Genomic DNA, 14208 nt, shown 5'->3' on the forward strand with positions numbered 1-14208 from the left:
AAAGAGGTAGTGGTGGCCACATGGAGCTTGTGTCTGCAAAAGACGTCATTTCCCCAGGTCTAGCTGATGCAGCATTTTGGACTTGTGAAACCCTTCACAACTTCTGCCTTGACATTAAAAGCAGCGGAGGCTGTGTGTGCCATTGTCCTACCCCACCTTCTGGGATTCTCCTGTTTTGCCCCACAAACCTCCCTTCCTGAGAGCTGAGCTCTGCCCCAGAGATAGGTGCCAGGTGTGTTACCAACAGCGATGGGGGCATTTCATTCACCTCGGCCTTGAAGTTCTTCAACTCATCCTTGAGGGTGCCGATCTCCCTGTGCAGCTGCTCAATTAGCCGGTCCCTGGAGAAAGGGAGAGATAGGTTGGTGTCGTGTTTCCAATCTGTCACGAGGACAGATAGCATTCTTTTTAAAAAGCCCCTCACTCAGGACCATGGGTGCAGGCTCAAATCTAGAAGAGATGGGGGCATTACATGAACCCACCAAACCCCCAGACTGATCATCTTTCTAAGCCATTAACACCCAAACACCGTGTACCCTGGATGCAGTTAAAGCAGTGCAATGATAATGAAAGTTTCTAACAAAAGAAGGAAGGGCATTCAGAGAAGGACCCTCACTCACTTGTCATCCTTGGTCATCCCATTCTGGCTGTTAAAGTTGAACGGATCATTGCTGAATGAACTGCCAAAGAGGTCATCAAACTTATTGTCAAAGAGACTCTGAAAGAGGAAGAAGAGATGGAGGCTGTTAGCTCCATGCAAGAGCAGGGCGGGTCTTTGCTATGGCCTTTAGAAGGCGGCAATAATTGCAATATTGAAAGGATGCAGATTTAACTATGTTCTGACCTTCCTATTGTCAGAGCAGAGGCTGTTTGCTGGAGAAGACTGGAGCGAAAGGGAAGGGAAACACCTGGGAGACTTCAGCTTGTGTCCTGAGCTTGTGCTTGCTCCTCCCACTGCTCAGGTATTTAGCCAGGAGCCACTAGCCAATGGCATGGGAGCTAAAAGGTTCTCAGCTAGTGGATCAGCCAGCAGCTGAGAAATCCCTGTTGGCCCTTTGCTCCCTACAAAAATTTGTTGACCTCAACCTAAGTGAAGAAAGAGGTTTAAGTGTAGTGTGGGATGCCAGCAAGGCAGCAATGAGAGGCTTTTTTAATTCAAAAAAGTGCTTTTCATAAAAAAGGAAAGGAGAAAAAAGAAGCAGGAGATATCAAGTGCCTTATTGAAGAAGGAGGAGGAGTTAATGGCAAAACCAAAGGATAAAGATGCATCTCAAGTGATTAAACTCCAGCAAGCACAATTTTTGATGTTAGTTAATAAAGAGATTGAGCTGAAAATTAATGAAACAGAAAAAAATTGAATTTGCTAATAAACCTGGTAAACTGCTAGCATGGCAACTTAAAAAAGAAAAGAAGAGTAAGACAATAAATAATATTGTAGATGAGGATAAGCATGTGACCAGCTCAAAAGAGATAAGGAAAGTGTTTGACAAATTTCACTATACTGCTGTGGGAAAGAGGACTTTGAGAAAATGGACTGTAGCATATCCCGAGTATCTAAGGAAAACTGGCAAAGTCTGAATGCACCCATATCGATATCAGAATTGCAATTGGCTATAAACAGAATGAAGATGGGAAAAGCACCGGGGCCAGATGGACTTACTGCAATTTATTATAAAAAGTTCCAGGATGCACTTATAGAACCACTTAAGGAAACCATGAATAGAATTTTGGTGACTGGAGTAATCCCAGTGCCATGGAAGGATGTATTGATTACCTTGATCCCCAAACAAGATAATGACTTAACAAAGACTAAAAATTACAGACCTTTTTCATTATAAACTGTTTGCTACAATTTTAGCTAAGAGACTGAAAAGGACACTAACTGAGTCAGTCCACAGAGACCAAGCCAGGTTTTTACCAGGCTAACAAACAAAGGACAATATAAGAAATGTAATTAATTTAATAGAGTACAGTATTTGGAAGTAAGAAATGAAAAACAGGCTGTGCTAATCTTTCTAGAGGCGGAGAAAGCCTTCAATAACATTTCATGTTCATTCGTGACCAAGGCTTTAGAGAAAATGGAAATAGGTAACTCTTTCCTAGCAGGAATTAAAGCAATCTATACTGATCAACCCGTAAATATATTAATAAATAATATTATTTCAGACAAATGCCCAATAGAAATAGGAACGAGACAAGGCTGTGCCCTGTCTCCACTGTTGTTTAGGGCATTAGAAATATTGCTTCAGAATATAAGGAGAAATAGGGAAATTAAAAGTACAGTTTTGGGGTGGGATGTAGAGTTAAAAAAAATTAAGGGCATTTGCTGATGATGTGGTGTTGAGACTTTGGAGAGCATTCCCAAAGCATTAGAATCATAGAATCATAGTTGGGAGAGACCACAAGGGCCAACCAGTCCAACCCCCTGCCAAGCAGGAAACACCATCAAAGCATTCCTGACAGATGGCAGAAATTAAAAGGTTTGGGGAAGTGGTGGGTTTGAAAGTAAATTCAGATAAAACCAAAATGTTGGTCAAAAACATGGATGAGCAGTCAATTAAAAAAAATTTTTTTAAAGAAAAGATGCCTGGTCTGTAAATAAGTAAAAAAAAGTTAGATATTTGGGAATTTGGCTGACAGTAAGAAATCTCAACCTATTTGAAATGAATATTAAATTGTGGGCAGGTTAAGAAAGAGTTGGAGATATTTTTTTGGGGGGGGGGGAGGGGGGAATGAAACGCTCCCGGTTAGGTAGAATTTCAGCCATTAAAATGAATTTATTGCCTAGGATGCTGTTTTTATTCCAATCAATCCCAATAGTAAATAATTTAAGCTGCTTCAAAGAATGGGAAAAAAAGAATGGGTTGTATTGGACAATGCAGACATCCTAGATTTAGATGATCATGATTTAGAATCTGGCTGGCATGCATGTCTTTGGTATGGGAAGGCTAAAATCTGTAAGAGTTTTAGGAACTACATTCTTAGGAAGAATCTGTATAGAGTTTGGGAGAAATATAAAAATCTGCTGGAAAGAAAAACACTTTTATGGCTACCGCTCATTGAAACAATTACAATTAAGAGAGTTAATATGGATATACATTGGGTGACTTACAGAGAACTGCTGGATTTTACAGGGGGGGAACCCAAACTGAAATCAATGGAAAGCCTAGGGAGCCAAGTTACTGATTGGTTGCCATATCACCAGTTACATGATAAATTAGATAGAAAGAATGGATTTTTAGACCAAAGCTCACATTTGAAAAAGCTGCTTCAAAATAAGGATAAACTTTTGTCTAAAATGTATAATCTTCTATTAGAATGGGACCCACAAAAGACGAGCTTGTTAATGACAAGTCAATAACACACTGGGCAACTGATATAAGACACAATATAGATCTCAACCTCTGGGAGAAATTCTGGAACAGTGACCTGAAATTTACAGCATACTATTCATTGAAAGAGAACTATTTGAAAATGATTCTGAGTAGGTTGGCTAAGATTTATAAGACAGAATCAGATAAAGAAGTGGAGGGAATGTTCTTCCACATGTGGTGGACATGTAAAAAGGTAAAAGGGTATTGGGAAATGATTTATAATTAATTGAAAAAAAATGTTCAAAATTACTTCCCCCAAAACAAACCAGAGTCCTTTTTGCTGGGGATAACCCAAACTGAAATTCCCAGATTTCAGAAAAAGTTATTTATGTATGCAACAACTGTGGCTCATGTTTTGTTAGCCCCCAAATGAGCCCCCAAATGAGCGAGGTCCCAACTAAAAAGGACTGGCAACTTAAGTTGACAGAATATGCACAACTTGCAGATTTAACATATAGAATAAGAGAGCAAGAAGAACATATGTTTTAAAAAAGATTGGAAAACATTTATTGAATATATGGAAAATAACTGTACAGCTGAAAACACTGGCAGCATTAAGATAAATTCAACGGAGTAAATAATTTTTGATGGATGTAAAAGTGGAAAATTGATTTGAATGGTTATAGTAATATATGCAGGGGTGTTTGATATGTAAAACGAATCATGGAAAGAGAAGAAGGGAAGTCAATGGATATTTTAAAGCTTGTAAAATGTTTATTTGAAATTGTAGAACAGAGGGGGGAAATACAACAAAAGATAAATCCCTGTTGGCCCTAAACTGTGAAGGGCATATTCCTCCTTTACAAGCAAGACAATGAACAGCTGTGCTTCTGCAATCTGTTTTCACCAGCAAGCCCCACCCCTGAGGGGCTCCTGGAGATGCCCCAGCGGTTTCCGATAGAGACATTCAGCAGCAATGATAGGCCTGTCGACAGACAGTTATTAAGAAAACAGAAGGGAGCAATTTGGTGCATGAGGCAGTGTTGATTGGCCGGCGCTGCTTAGAAATGGGGATGCTGGACTTTACATCCACCCTGAGGGTGTGTTTCATGATGGAGAGAGAAAAGCCATGCATACTGCAGGAACCTCAGCCATGGCAGTGGGGGCCACCCTCAAGGGGAAAACACCAAAGGGAATTACCCCTCTGGTGTCTCTCCTACATCCTGGGTGGATGAAGGAGGTGGATAGTGGAAGGACCTGGAGGGAGAGGAGGGAAGTGAAGATCTCCCAGGGTGAGAGACAGGGAGAGGAAAGGAAAGGAAAGGAGCTCTCAGGTGAGAACTGGGAGGGTCTGTCATTTTTTGTGGGGTTTCAGATTAAGAGTTACCTTTGGCTAGAGAGGAGATTCTGCATTTGCACACTGTTTTTGCGATTTAGATACCCTGCTGCTGATTTTCTGCTTCATTTTTGTGTGCTGCTGCTTTTATGAAAATCTGCATTTTATTACGCAATTCTTATAAATTGCATTCATATAACTGTTATCGTGTCTCTACTACATAAAAATTAAGTTATGTGTTGACATTTGTGTTCTATGTCACAAACCACCTTGTGGTCTTTCGACAAAACAAATTTAAAAGAGGAGACTATGACCCTACTTTATTTGAACAACTCTGCCCCCCAGGGACCAGATGACACAATCATGAGAATGGTGGCAAGACGCTTCCTGATGTGGTGTAGTTCAGGTGGCAGGATGATTATTTGAATGCAACAGATTCCCTGTACATTTTCAACATGCTGTGGAGAAATCTCAGCTGACCCCTTAATCTTTTTTATTTTATATTTTTACATACATGGAATTTTTGCTGGGGGTGGGGAGTTACGTAAAGATGCAAAGCCAGCACTGTCTCCAAGCTGAAGGGTGCAGTCCAGGAAAATATTTTAACATAAGAACATAATAAAGACCTGCTGGACCAAGTCAATGGCCCATCTAGTCCAGAATCCTGGTCTCATGATGGTTACCCAGATGCATCAATGGGAAGCCCACAAGCAGGACCCAAGTGCATAATTGCTCTCTCCCTTTCTGCTGTTTCCAGCTACTGGTATTCAGAACCATTGCTGCCACGGAGGCAGAGCATAGCCGTTGTAGCTAACAGGCATTGACAACCCTTCCCTCCATGAATTGATCTAATCCTCTCTTAAAGTCATCCAAGTCGGTGGTCATCATTGCCTCCTGTGGGAGAGTTTTTTTCCTTTTTTCATAACATTTTATTAAGGCTTTTTATAATGCAATACTATAAAAAAACCTAATCTAAATGAAGACACACACAGAAAAAGAAAGGGAAAACAAAACACAAAGTCCCCTCTCAAAGGTAGAGCTTAACTCTTGTCTCATACAGAAAGGGGTGGACCCTCCCAGCTCCCAAATGGGAGCTTCCCTTTCTTCTCCCAATCTCCCACCCTGGGAGCTCCTCTCTTCCCTGTCTCTCAAACAGGGTCCCTCACCAACCACCCATCACTTCCAGGTGTGTATAATCCCAATAGCGGCCCAGAGTAGAGGACACAAAGAGAAGAAAAGAGAGAGAAAAGGCGGAAAATAAAAATAGGAGAAGGAAATAAAAGAGATAAAAAGGACTTCCGATTTCCCATCTTGCAGTTACATACAAGTAGATGATTCAAAGTTTTCACTTTGAATGACAACCAGCTGTTCTTCCTTATGCTAAGCAATATTTTCCCAATCTTCAGACCCAAATGTCTCAAATTCATTCATTTTCCTTTCCACACAAAATTCTAAAAGGGGTTCTCTAATTATTCATCTTTGTTCGTACACAAGTAAGTCCTTTTGCATTGGGCTCCACTAACTATGAGCAGGCTCATCCAGGAGAACACAACAAGGCTGGAAACTGGTGAAGAGTTTGCTTAGTTGAAATAATGTTCTGCAGAACAAGTAGCCTGTGGAGTGGTGGTGCATAGAGAGAGATTCCCTGAAAACAGAACACAGCTGCCCTCTCCCTCCTCTCGTGGGCCAGGACCAGATTCTCACTTGAGGAGCTCTGCCCCTCAACTCACCTTCTGAGAAGACGTTTCCATCTCCACAAGGTCCATGATGGGCTCACTGTCGGGGGATGAGGCTTCCACTGGGATGACAACCACAGGGCTGATGTGCTCGGAGAGTGCCGATGCCCGCAGGAAGTTGGGTGGATTCTGGTGATGGAAAGAAGGGTTAAAGCTGGGAAACTCGAGAACTGTAACACTTCGTAGAGGCCCACAACACAGGATGGAGCACTCCTGCCCTGCACATCTTCGACCTTGGGAGTTCAAAAGGCACAGCTGTAGCAGCCCCTCCACTTAAATTCTACAAGGGAACCTGTGGGTGCCATTCGTTGAAGGCCCACAAAGGTCATACCTCAGGCAGCTGTGGGATCTGAATAAGCCGCTTGAAGTACTGAAGGTTGCTGGAGCGATAGAACAGATCCTTCAGCCTGCAGAGTACAAGAGCAAAGGCAATCAAATCCATGAACGCATCCTGAGTGGGCCTCTGGACAGTCCGGGGGGGCGGGGGCGGGGAGTCTGCCAGCCTCAAGAGTGAAGCAAAGCTTTATGGGTCCCATATCTGTGTTTTTTTTAACTATGATTGCATTTGTATATTCATTTTAAAAATTGGTTTGTGGGTTTTCGCGTCCGTACACCGCTTGGAGAGCTCTTCAATCTAACGGTTTAAAAACCTCCTCAACAAATAAATGTGAAATTCAGAGCTGTTACCAGGAACTGAGCTATTCACACACTTACTTTTTGAACTGCTCCAGGAAACGGTCCCTGTGGCCTTGGAGTGTGTCAGCTGGGAGACCTGGAGAAGAGATGCCCAGAAAGGGAGTGAGATCAGGGAAAACCTGGATTATGCAGCCAATGCCTTGGAAGGGGGGGGTTGATGTTTGTGGGGGTGGGGAGACAGACAGATGTGTGCACACCAGCAAAATAACCAGCTGAGCACACGTGCGACACCTGCTCCCTCAGGCACTCTGCTCCCTGTATGGAACAGCTTCAGATTCCTGCATTGGAAAGGTCCCTTCCAACTCTGCAATTCTATGATTCTATCAGGTTGGGCAAAGCAATGATGCACCTCCAGAAACCGTTGAGGGACAGAAGTGCTTGGTCACAGCCTTGGAAGCCTCCCTGAGTTCCTAACCTGAGGTGTGGAAGCTGGTTTAATATTTGGTGAGGAGGGAAGGGTACTCTGCACATGCTCAGAAGTTTCATTGTCTACTCGTACCTTGCCTATTCCAGGGTACTGGCGTATCACAATGGCCAAGATCTTAACTAAGTGCCCCTATGCAAGCCTCCTTCTCCCTGCTCCAAAATGGAAATACAGTCATATTGGAGCAGGGAGAAGGAGCACTTCATACCTCGGTTTAAGTGTGCCTCGGTTTGAGTACTCCGCGGACCTGTCTGGAACGGATTAATCCACTTTCCATTACTTTCAATGGGAAAGTTCGCTTCAGGTTAAGTATGGACTTCCGGAACCAATTACACTCATACCTCGGGTTAAGTACACTTCAGGTTGAGTACTCTGCGGACCCATCTGGAACAGATTAATCCACTTTCCATTACTTTCAATGGGTAAGTTCGCTTCAGGTTAAGTACGCTTCAGGTTAAGTACAGACTTCCGGAACCAATTGTGTTTGTAAACAGAGGTACCACTGTAGTTATATTGGCTGAACTGACAGTGAAATGGTAAAGAACTGCCAAGGTATCTGTAAAGCACTCTTGGCATTTAGAAAAAGTAAACACTATAAACTGCTACAACATTAAACAGGACTCTGTTTGCAGCTGCTCTGACATCAAAGATGGAGAAGGGCTGCAGCTCAGTGGGGGAGCACCTGCTTTGTCTGCAGAAGGCGCCAGGTTCAATCCCCAATGGCATCTCTAGGGAGGGCTGGGAAAAAGGCTCCTTGCCTGAAGCCCTGGAGAACTGCTGCCGGTCAGTGTGGACAGTACTGAGCTAGCTGGACCATTGGTCTGACTCCATATAAGACAGCTTCCTACGTTCCTGCAATCCTTCCAGCAGGGAGTGAGGTGTGGGATGTCTCAGCCACCCCCAACTATCATTGCTGTGATAACTGGAGCACAATGAATGAGAGAGGTGGTGGAGGGGAATCCAAGCCCCCAAGGGGACAGTCAGATTTGTACTCACAGGAGTGGAGCTTGAAGAGGAGTTTGACTGTGTAGTCGTAGAGGTGGCTGCAGTCAAGGATGACCTGGATTAGTGGGGCCAAGCGGCACTGCCCGGAAGCCGTGACCGACACGGAGCGAGACATGTCCAAGGAGCTGAAGACTGGGAGGGAAGGCACACAGAAATGAGAAAGGGTTGGATAAGTACATGTTGCAGGCACAACAAAGAAGGACCATTTCTAAAGATTGCGACCCCGGACTCAAAAGCAGCACGCAGTAAGCGACAGTGGGTATCAAATGCAGCATATGCCAGTGAAAGTGGAGAATGTTCAAGGAAGCCCAACAGTATCTAAGAGGAGACTTCCCAAAAACGAGAGGATTAAAAATGAAGCATTGTCTGCACGCCTTTTCCTCCACTTTGTTCAGGAGGACCCTCATGTCTCTTCTAAGAGATACAACCCACTTGTCCCATGGCTAGCCTAGCCAGGAATCCTGAGCTGTCCCTCTTCCCGATCCTCATTTCACCCAAGCCTTCTTCATCGCAAAAGCTGCTGCCTTTTTATTATTTGTGGGCGAATGTGCATCTGGGCACCTAGTGCTCTGCTAATTTCTGGCTAATTTCATCCGCTCTGTTTGTGTGTTTTAAAATGAAGAGAAGCTGAACCTGGGTTATTTCTCAGTCTCACTTCAAATCCCCCGCCCCTGTTTCCTGGTGCACTTTATTAGATGTGTGGACCTGAATTGCCCTTTTCCTGCAAATAATGCTGAATTTGCAGAGAGTAGACAATTCCAGAAGGAAGCGGAAGAATGGTGCATACATAGGAAAGAGAGGGAAATCTGCACGAGGTCAGTACAGGACTCAGCAGGAGGGAAACAAAAAGAGATAAGCACACGCTGGAATGCATGTGCCCCTCAAGGGGAAGATGAGCTCTCCTCCACTCAGCATCCTTCTCTCTAGTCTGAAACGGAAACTCCCATTTTGTGTGTGTGGTGTTTTTGTTTTCTGTTTGCAAAGGGAGATGCCTTCTAGGGGTCCAGGAACACCCTCTGTCCCAATGGACAACGATTTCTTCCTAAGGGAAGGGAAAACATGCTTGCCATCCACAAAGAGTGGGGCAAACGGCCAATGAATTAACCACACCTCCCTGAAATGTGCCTTGCAGAGGAATCTGGCATGCTTTGAACAGTGAAACCTTACCTGTCTGAAATAGGTTCAGTTCACACTCCAGGTAATCGAACATCTCCACAGTGAGTTGGAAACTGAGTGAGAAAGAGAGAGACTGAATGGGGGATGCTGCAACACTGAGAATGTGGAGGCCATGGTCTTTTACCTGCCACAGGACCATCGCAGAAACTTTGTGGAGTCCCAGAGGACAGGGAAGCAGCTCATGGCTCCACATAGCAGAGGGAGATCTGCAGCAGGGGAGCCAAGAGATGTGACAGAGCCTCAACCTGTGAGCCTGAAAGAAACCTGCCCCCACCACTCACCCACCCACCTGGGGCCACCACCAAGCAGGCAGCCCACCCTCTTGCCTCCCATCATTGCCCTGATCCCAGAAAGTAAAAGCATCCGCCACCAATGCCCCCTCCCAACAAGCAGCACTTACAAGTTATTCACGTCGTTCTCGCCCGTCTCGTCAAGCTGCCTGTCCGACATCTGGAGGTTTCCTGGGAACCTGGGGTTCTGTATGAGGGGAGACAGAGAGTCAGGCCAAAGCTGTGGCTCAAGGCAGGTGAAATGAAATGGTCTCCTCCTGCCAGACCCTCTTCCGGGGCTTTTGCCTCTCCAGCTCCCTGGAGTAGCGGTGCCCAGTGGGAAGAGCAGTGGGGCTGCAGCCAGGAATGGCCCTCAGCAGCTTCCCCTCCATCATTTGGGCAGGTGATGTTGAACTTCTCTCCCTCTGCTCACCCAGAATAAGACATGGCCTCTTCTGGGACCCCTTTTGAAGAACAGGGAAGGGTGGGCCCAGGGGAAAGGCAACCATCCCTTTAACCACAGGGAGCTGCATCATAAACCCCAGCCGAGAAAGGAAAAAGTGGCCACATTCCAGCCCTGGAATGTGGCCACGGGATCTCTGAAGAATGGACTGGGCTAATTCTGGCCACAGTGGTGAAGCCTGGCCACACTTCAGAAGCAGTGGCAATCCCCTGCCCCACCCCGCTCATCCCTGCTAACTGTTCTGCTCCTTTTCACACAAGCACCCTCTGGCCACCAGAGGGGACCATGCTTGGCCTGCAGAAGCAAAGGCCTCCCCGCCTGCCTGCTTGCCTCAGGACTCTGGTTCTGAGCCAAGCTTCCTGGTCCAGTCAGCCGGATTCCATTCTATAAATACCTGCTGCCGGCTCCACTCCCCAAACGGGATGCAGGCAAGACAAACGGGCCTGTCTTGAGCCAATCACAATGTGGGAAGGGAGGCTTGCAAAGGAACATTCTGGGAGCCAAGGAAGGGTGCAGGCAGGGAGGAAGCAAGCTCAGGCTGTTTGTCCCCAGGGAGCAATTTTCATGCACATGTGTGTGTGTGTGTGTGTGTGTGTGAGAGAGAGAGAGAGAGAGAGAGAGAACACCCAGGTATATGCCACCATCCTGCCTGTCTGCTTGAGGCCATCTAGTCCGACCCCTCATATGCCAAGAGGAGTTTGTAGATCTCTTCTTTTTTATTTATTTAATTTATATCCCACCTTTTCCCCCAAGGAGCTCAATGTGGTGCACATTATTCTCCCCCTCCTCCATTTCATCCTCACAACAACCCTGTGAGGTAGGTTAGGCTGAGAGACAGTGACTGGCCGAGTGAGGGATTTGAACCCTGGTCTGTCCCTGGTCCTAGGGCAGCATTCTAACCACTACACCACACTGGCTCTCTTCTGCATAGCTATACTGCCCTGTAGTTCTCTGGGTGGTTCCCAAAGTTCCCGCTTCCCAGTCAGGAAAGGGCAGGAAACAGTAAGGAGTGGCTGGCGATGAATAAAAGCAGGGCACGAAAACTGTCTTCCCTATTTTCCCTTCCCAGATTCTTTGGCCGTGTTAAAGCACAAGAGAGGGAAAGGCCAGAGTCAGGTGGAGCCACCCACAGTGCAAAACAGACACACCAGGAAGTATTATGGAGGGTGGAGAGGGAGCTCCAGATGTCCCTTCCCTCTGGCCTGCCCAGTCCTGAGGCCCATAAATCAGGGGAGGGCTGTAGCTCATGGGTAGAGCATTTCACTTTCATGCAGAAGGTCTCTCCCCAGCAACATCTCCAGGAAGGATGCCTGAAACCCAGCAGAGCCACTGCCCGTCAGCTGGGGCAATACTGAGCTAGATGGACCGATGGTTGGCCTATGTATAAGCAGCCTACTCTGTTCCAGCACTATCATTCATAGAATCAAAGCGTTGGCAGGGACTCTGAGGATCATCTAGTCCTACCCCCTGCAATGCAGGAATATGCAGCTGTCCCATACAGGGATCGAACCCACAACCTTGATTATCGGCACCATGCTCCACCCAACTGAGCTGCCAAGTCAGTTTTAAAAGGAGTGATCCACAGATCCACAAGACAATTCAGGTTGCCCCATCTGCATGAGAATTCAGACCCACAACGCCCTGCTGCTGGTGATGATGTCGCCTCTCCTGCCGACGATGGCATCCAGTTCCCAGGTGGGGCTAAATCCTGCATCCCCGAGGGAGGCCGCTGCTGCTGCTGTCGCCTCTGGCCTTTTTGTTCCTCTGCCCAGCCAGAGATCCCTTGGGTACCCAGAGTGCTTTGCAGACGACTGGAAGAGGCAAACAGCCCCACTTACTTTTGTGTGGAACTCCATCTTGGTTCTCAGCAGTTTGAGGTAGATGCTGCACAGCTGCCCGTAGCCCTCGCTCAGGTGGCCCTAAGGGGGAGAAGGGGGCAGGAGAGAGTGAGGGCCAGGGCTGGCAGGAGGAGCTCTCTCCCTCCTGGGAATAAATAAGCATTTTCCACTGGGAGCTTTTACAGGGACACCGAAAGAGCATCTGCTTGGCATGCAGGAAGCATGCCCCAAGTCCAGCATCTCTAGTTGGAGCTGGGAAGTGTCTCCTACCTGAAGACACAGGGAGTCTCTGCCAGTCTGTGCAGAAAATATGGAGCTAGATGGACAAAGGGTCTGACTCTGCATAAGGCAGCTTCCTACAGTATGTTCCTATGAGAATAAGGGGCACCTGCTAAGCTACGGAGAATGTCCAAAGCTCAAGAGAAGTCTAGATCAGGCACAGGCAAACTCAGCCCTCCAGTTGTTTTTGGGACTACAACTCCCATCATCCCTGACCACTGGTCCTGTTAGCTAGGGATGATGGGAGTTGTAGTCCCAAAACATCTGGAGGGCCGAGTTTGCCTATGCCTGGTCTAGATGCTGCTCTGGCACACAGACTTGCATAAGCTGGCCAGGATCAGGGGTGAGGAGGGAGGGAGGGAGGGAGGGAGGGAGAGCCTGTGTGTGCCTGGGCACTATTTTATTTTATTTATTCAGGACATATTTATGTATTCATTTATAAAAATATTTGTATCTTGCTGTACCATAAAAATGTATCAAAGTGGTTTGCAGCAGTGAAACCAAAAAGCCATAAAATAATAACCAGAAAAAAATGTTTAAAAACATACATCCATTAACCCAGGCATCCCCAAACTGCGGCCCTCCAGATGTTTTGGCCTACAACTCCCATCATCCCTAGCTAACAGGACCAGTGGTCAGGGATGATGGGAATTGTAGTCCAAAACATCTGGAGGGCCGAAGTTTGGGGATGCCTGCATTAACCATTGTGGAAAGATGTATTCTGAATTGCCTGCATAGGCTTGGCGGAATAGAAAAGCTTTCAGCTGGCACTTAAAAGTTGGCACTGAAGGTGTCTGTCAAATATCTAGTGGCACAGTGTTTCACAGGGCTGAGCCGATGACACTAAAGACTTGGTTCCTTGTTTTTGTCGAACGAGCTTCGCCAACTCAGGGAACAACCAGCGAACCTCCTGCAGATGACCTCAGTGACTGAGCTGGGATATGAGGCTTCAAGTGGTACCTGGACCTACGGCGTTCAGGTCTTTGTAAATTCATACAAGGACCTTGGAACAGGCTCAGTAGTAGATGGGCTCAGACAGTGCTCTCTCTCTCTGTCTTACAACCAGTATCAAGCCAACTCACAGCTTCCAGGATGCGCAATGCCTTCCCTCGCCCACATTCTCATCCAGAGACTCTTGGGCAGGGAGACCAGCTTTCAAAAGGCTGGATCTCCTTCTCCACTGGTGCCTGCCCTCCAGAATTAGCAAGAGACTGAACTGGAGCACGTCTGGAAAGGCAGACTGGTGGGTGTGAAGAACTATTAGCAGCATATGCCGAGTGGGTGTGTGGAACACCCATCCACCCCCAACCCTTTGCCTTCCCAAGAGCCCTGAAGTCAACTCAGAAGGGCAACAGGCAGGTGGGGAAGGAGAAGGGAGCTGATAAGAGTAGAAGCAGCAGCAGCAGCAGCAACAGAAACACCAGCCAACTGTTCAGAATTGAACATGCTTGGCCAGCTGGCTCAAGGAATAGGGAATTTGGCAGGGAGCTCGGGGGGCGGGATGATCCAAATTTGGTTTGTTGAATGGGGAGTCCTGCGTGCCTCAGAGCTTCTGAAAAAGCATGTGCCATTACCAAGCGGACTTCCACACCTCTCTGCCCTCCTGATCCAAAGGGGAGGCATCGAGCTCGCTCCCTGACTCAGGACCTTGTCAGCAGATGAAGGGACTCTC

General features: G+C 46.6%; 1 protein-coding gene across 4 annotated transcripts in view; it reads right to left on the minus strand.

The window, feature by feature from the left end:
• HIP1 (huntingtin interacting protein 1) overlaps positions 1-14208 on the minus strand; it is a 70288-nt gene that overhangs the window by 14591 nt on the left and 41489 nt on the right. For all 4 annotated transcript variants that reach the window (XM_060268461.1, XM_035139067.2, XM_060268460.1 and 1 more), the window contains exons 5-13: positions 12258-12338; positions 10088-10164; positions 9679-9740; positions 8503-8643; positions 7101-7158; positions 6718-6793; positions 6381-6515; positions 621-718; positions 269-341 (exon numbers count right to left, since the gene is read on the minus strand). In XM_060268461.1, coding sequence (XP_060124444.1) covers positions 269-341; positions 621-718; positions 6381-6515; positions 6718-6793; positions 7101-7158; positions 8503-8643; positions 9679-9740; positions 10088-10164; positions 12258-12338 — 801 coding nt within the window. The remainder of the gene's footprint in view (positions 1-268; positions 342-620; positions 719-6380; positions 6516-6717; positions 6794-7100; positions 7159-8502; positions 8644-9678; positions 9741-10087; positions 10165-12257; positions 12339-14208) is intronic.

This window comes from Zootoca vivipara, chromosome 15, assembly GCF_963506605.1.
Source record: "Zootoca vivipara chromosome 15, rZooViv1.1, whole genome shotgun sequence".
Taxonomy (NCBI): Eukaryota; Metazoa; Chordata; class Lepidosauria; order Squamata; family Lacertidae; genus Zootoca; species Zootoca vivipara.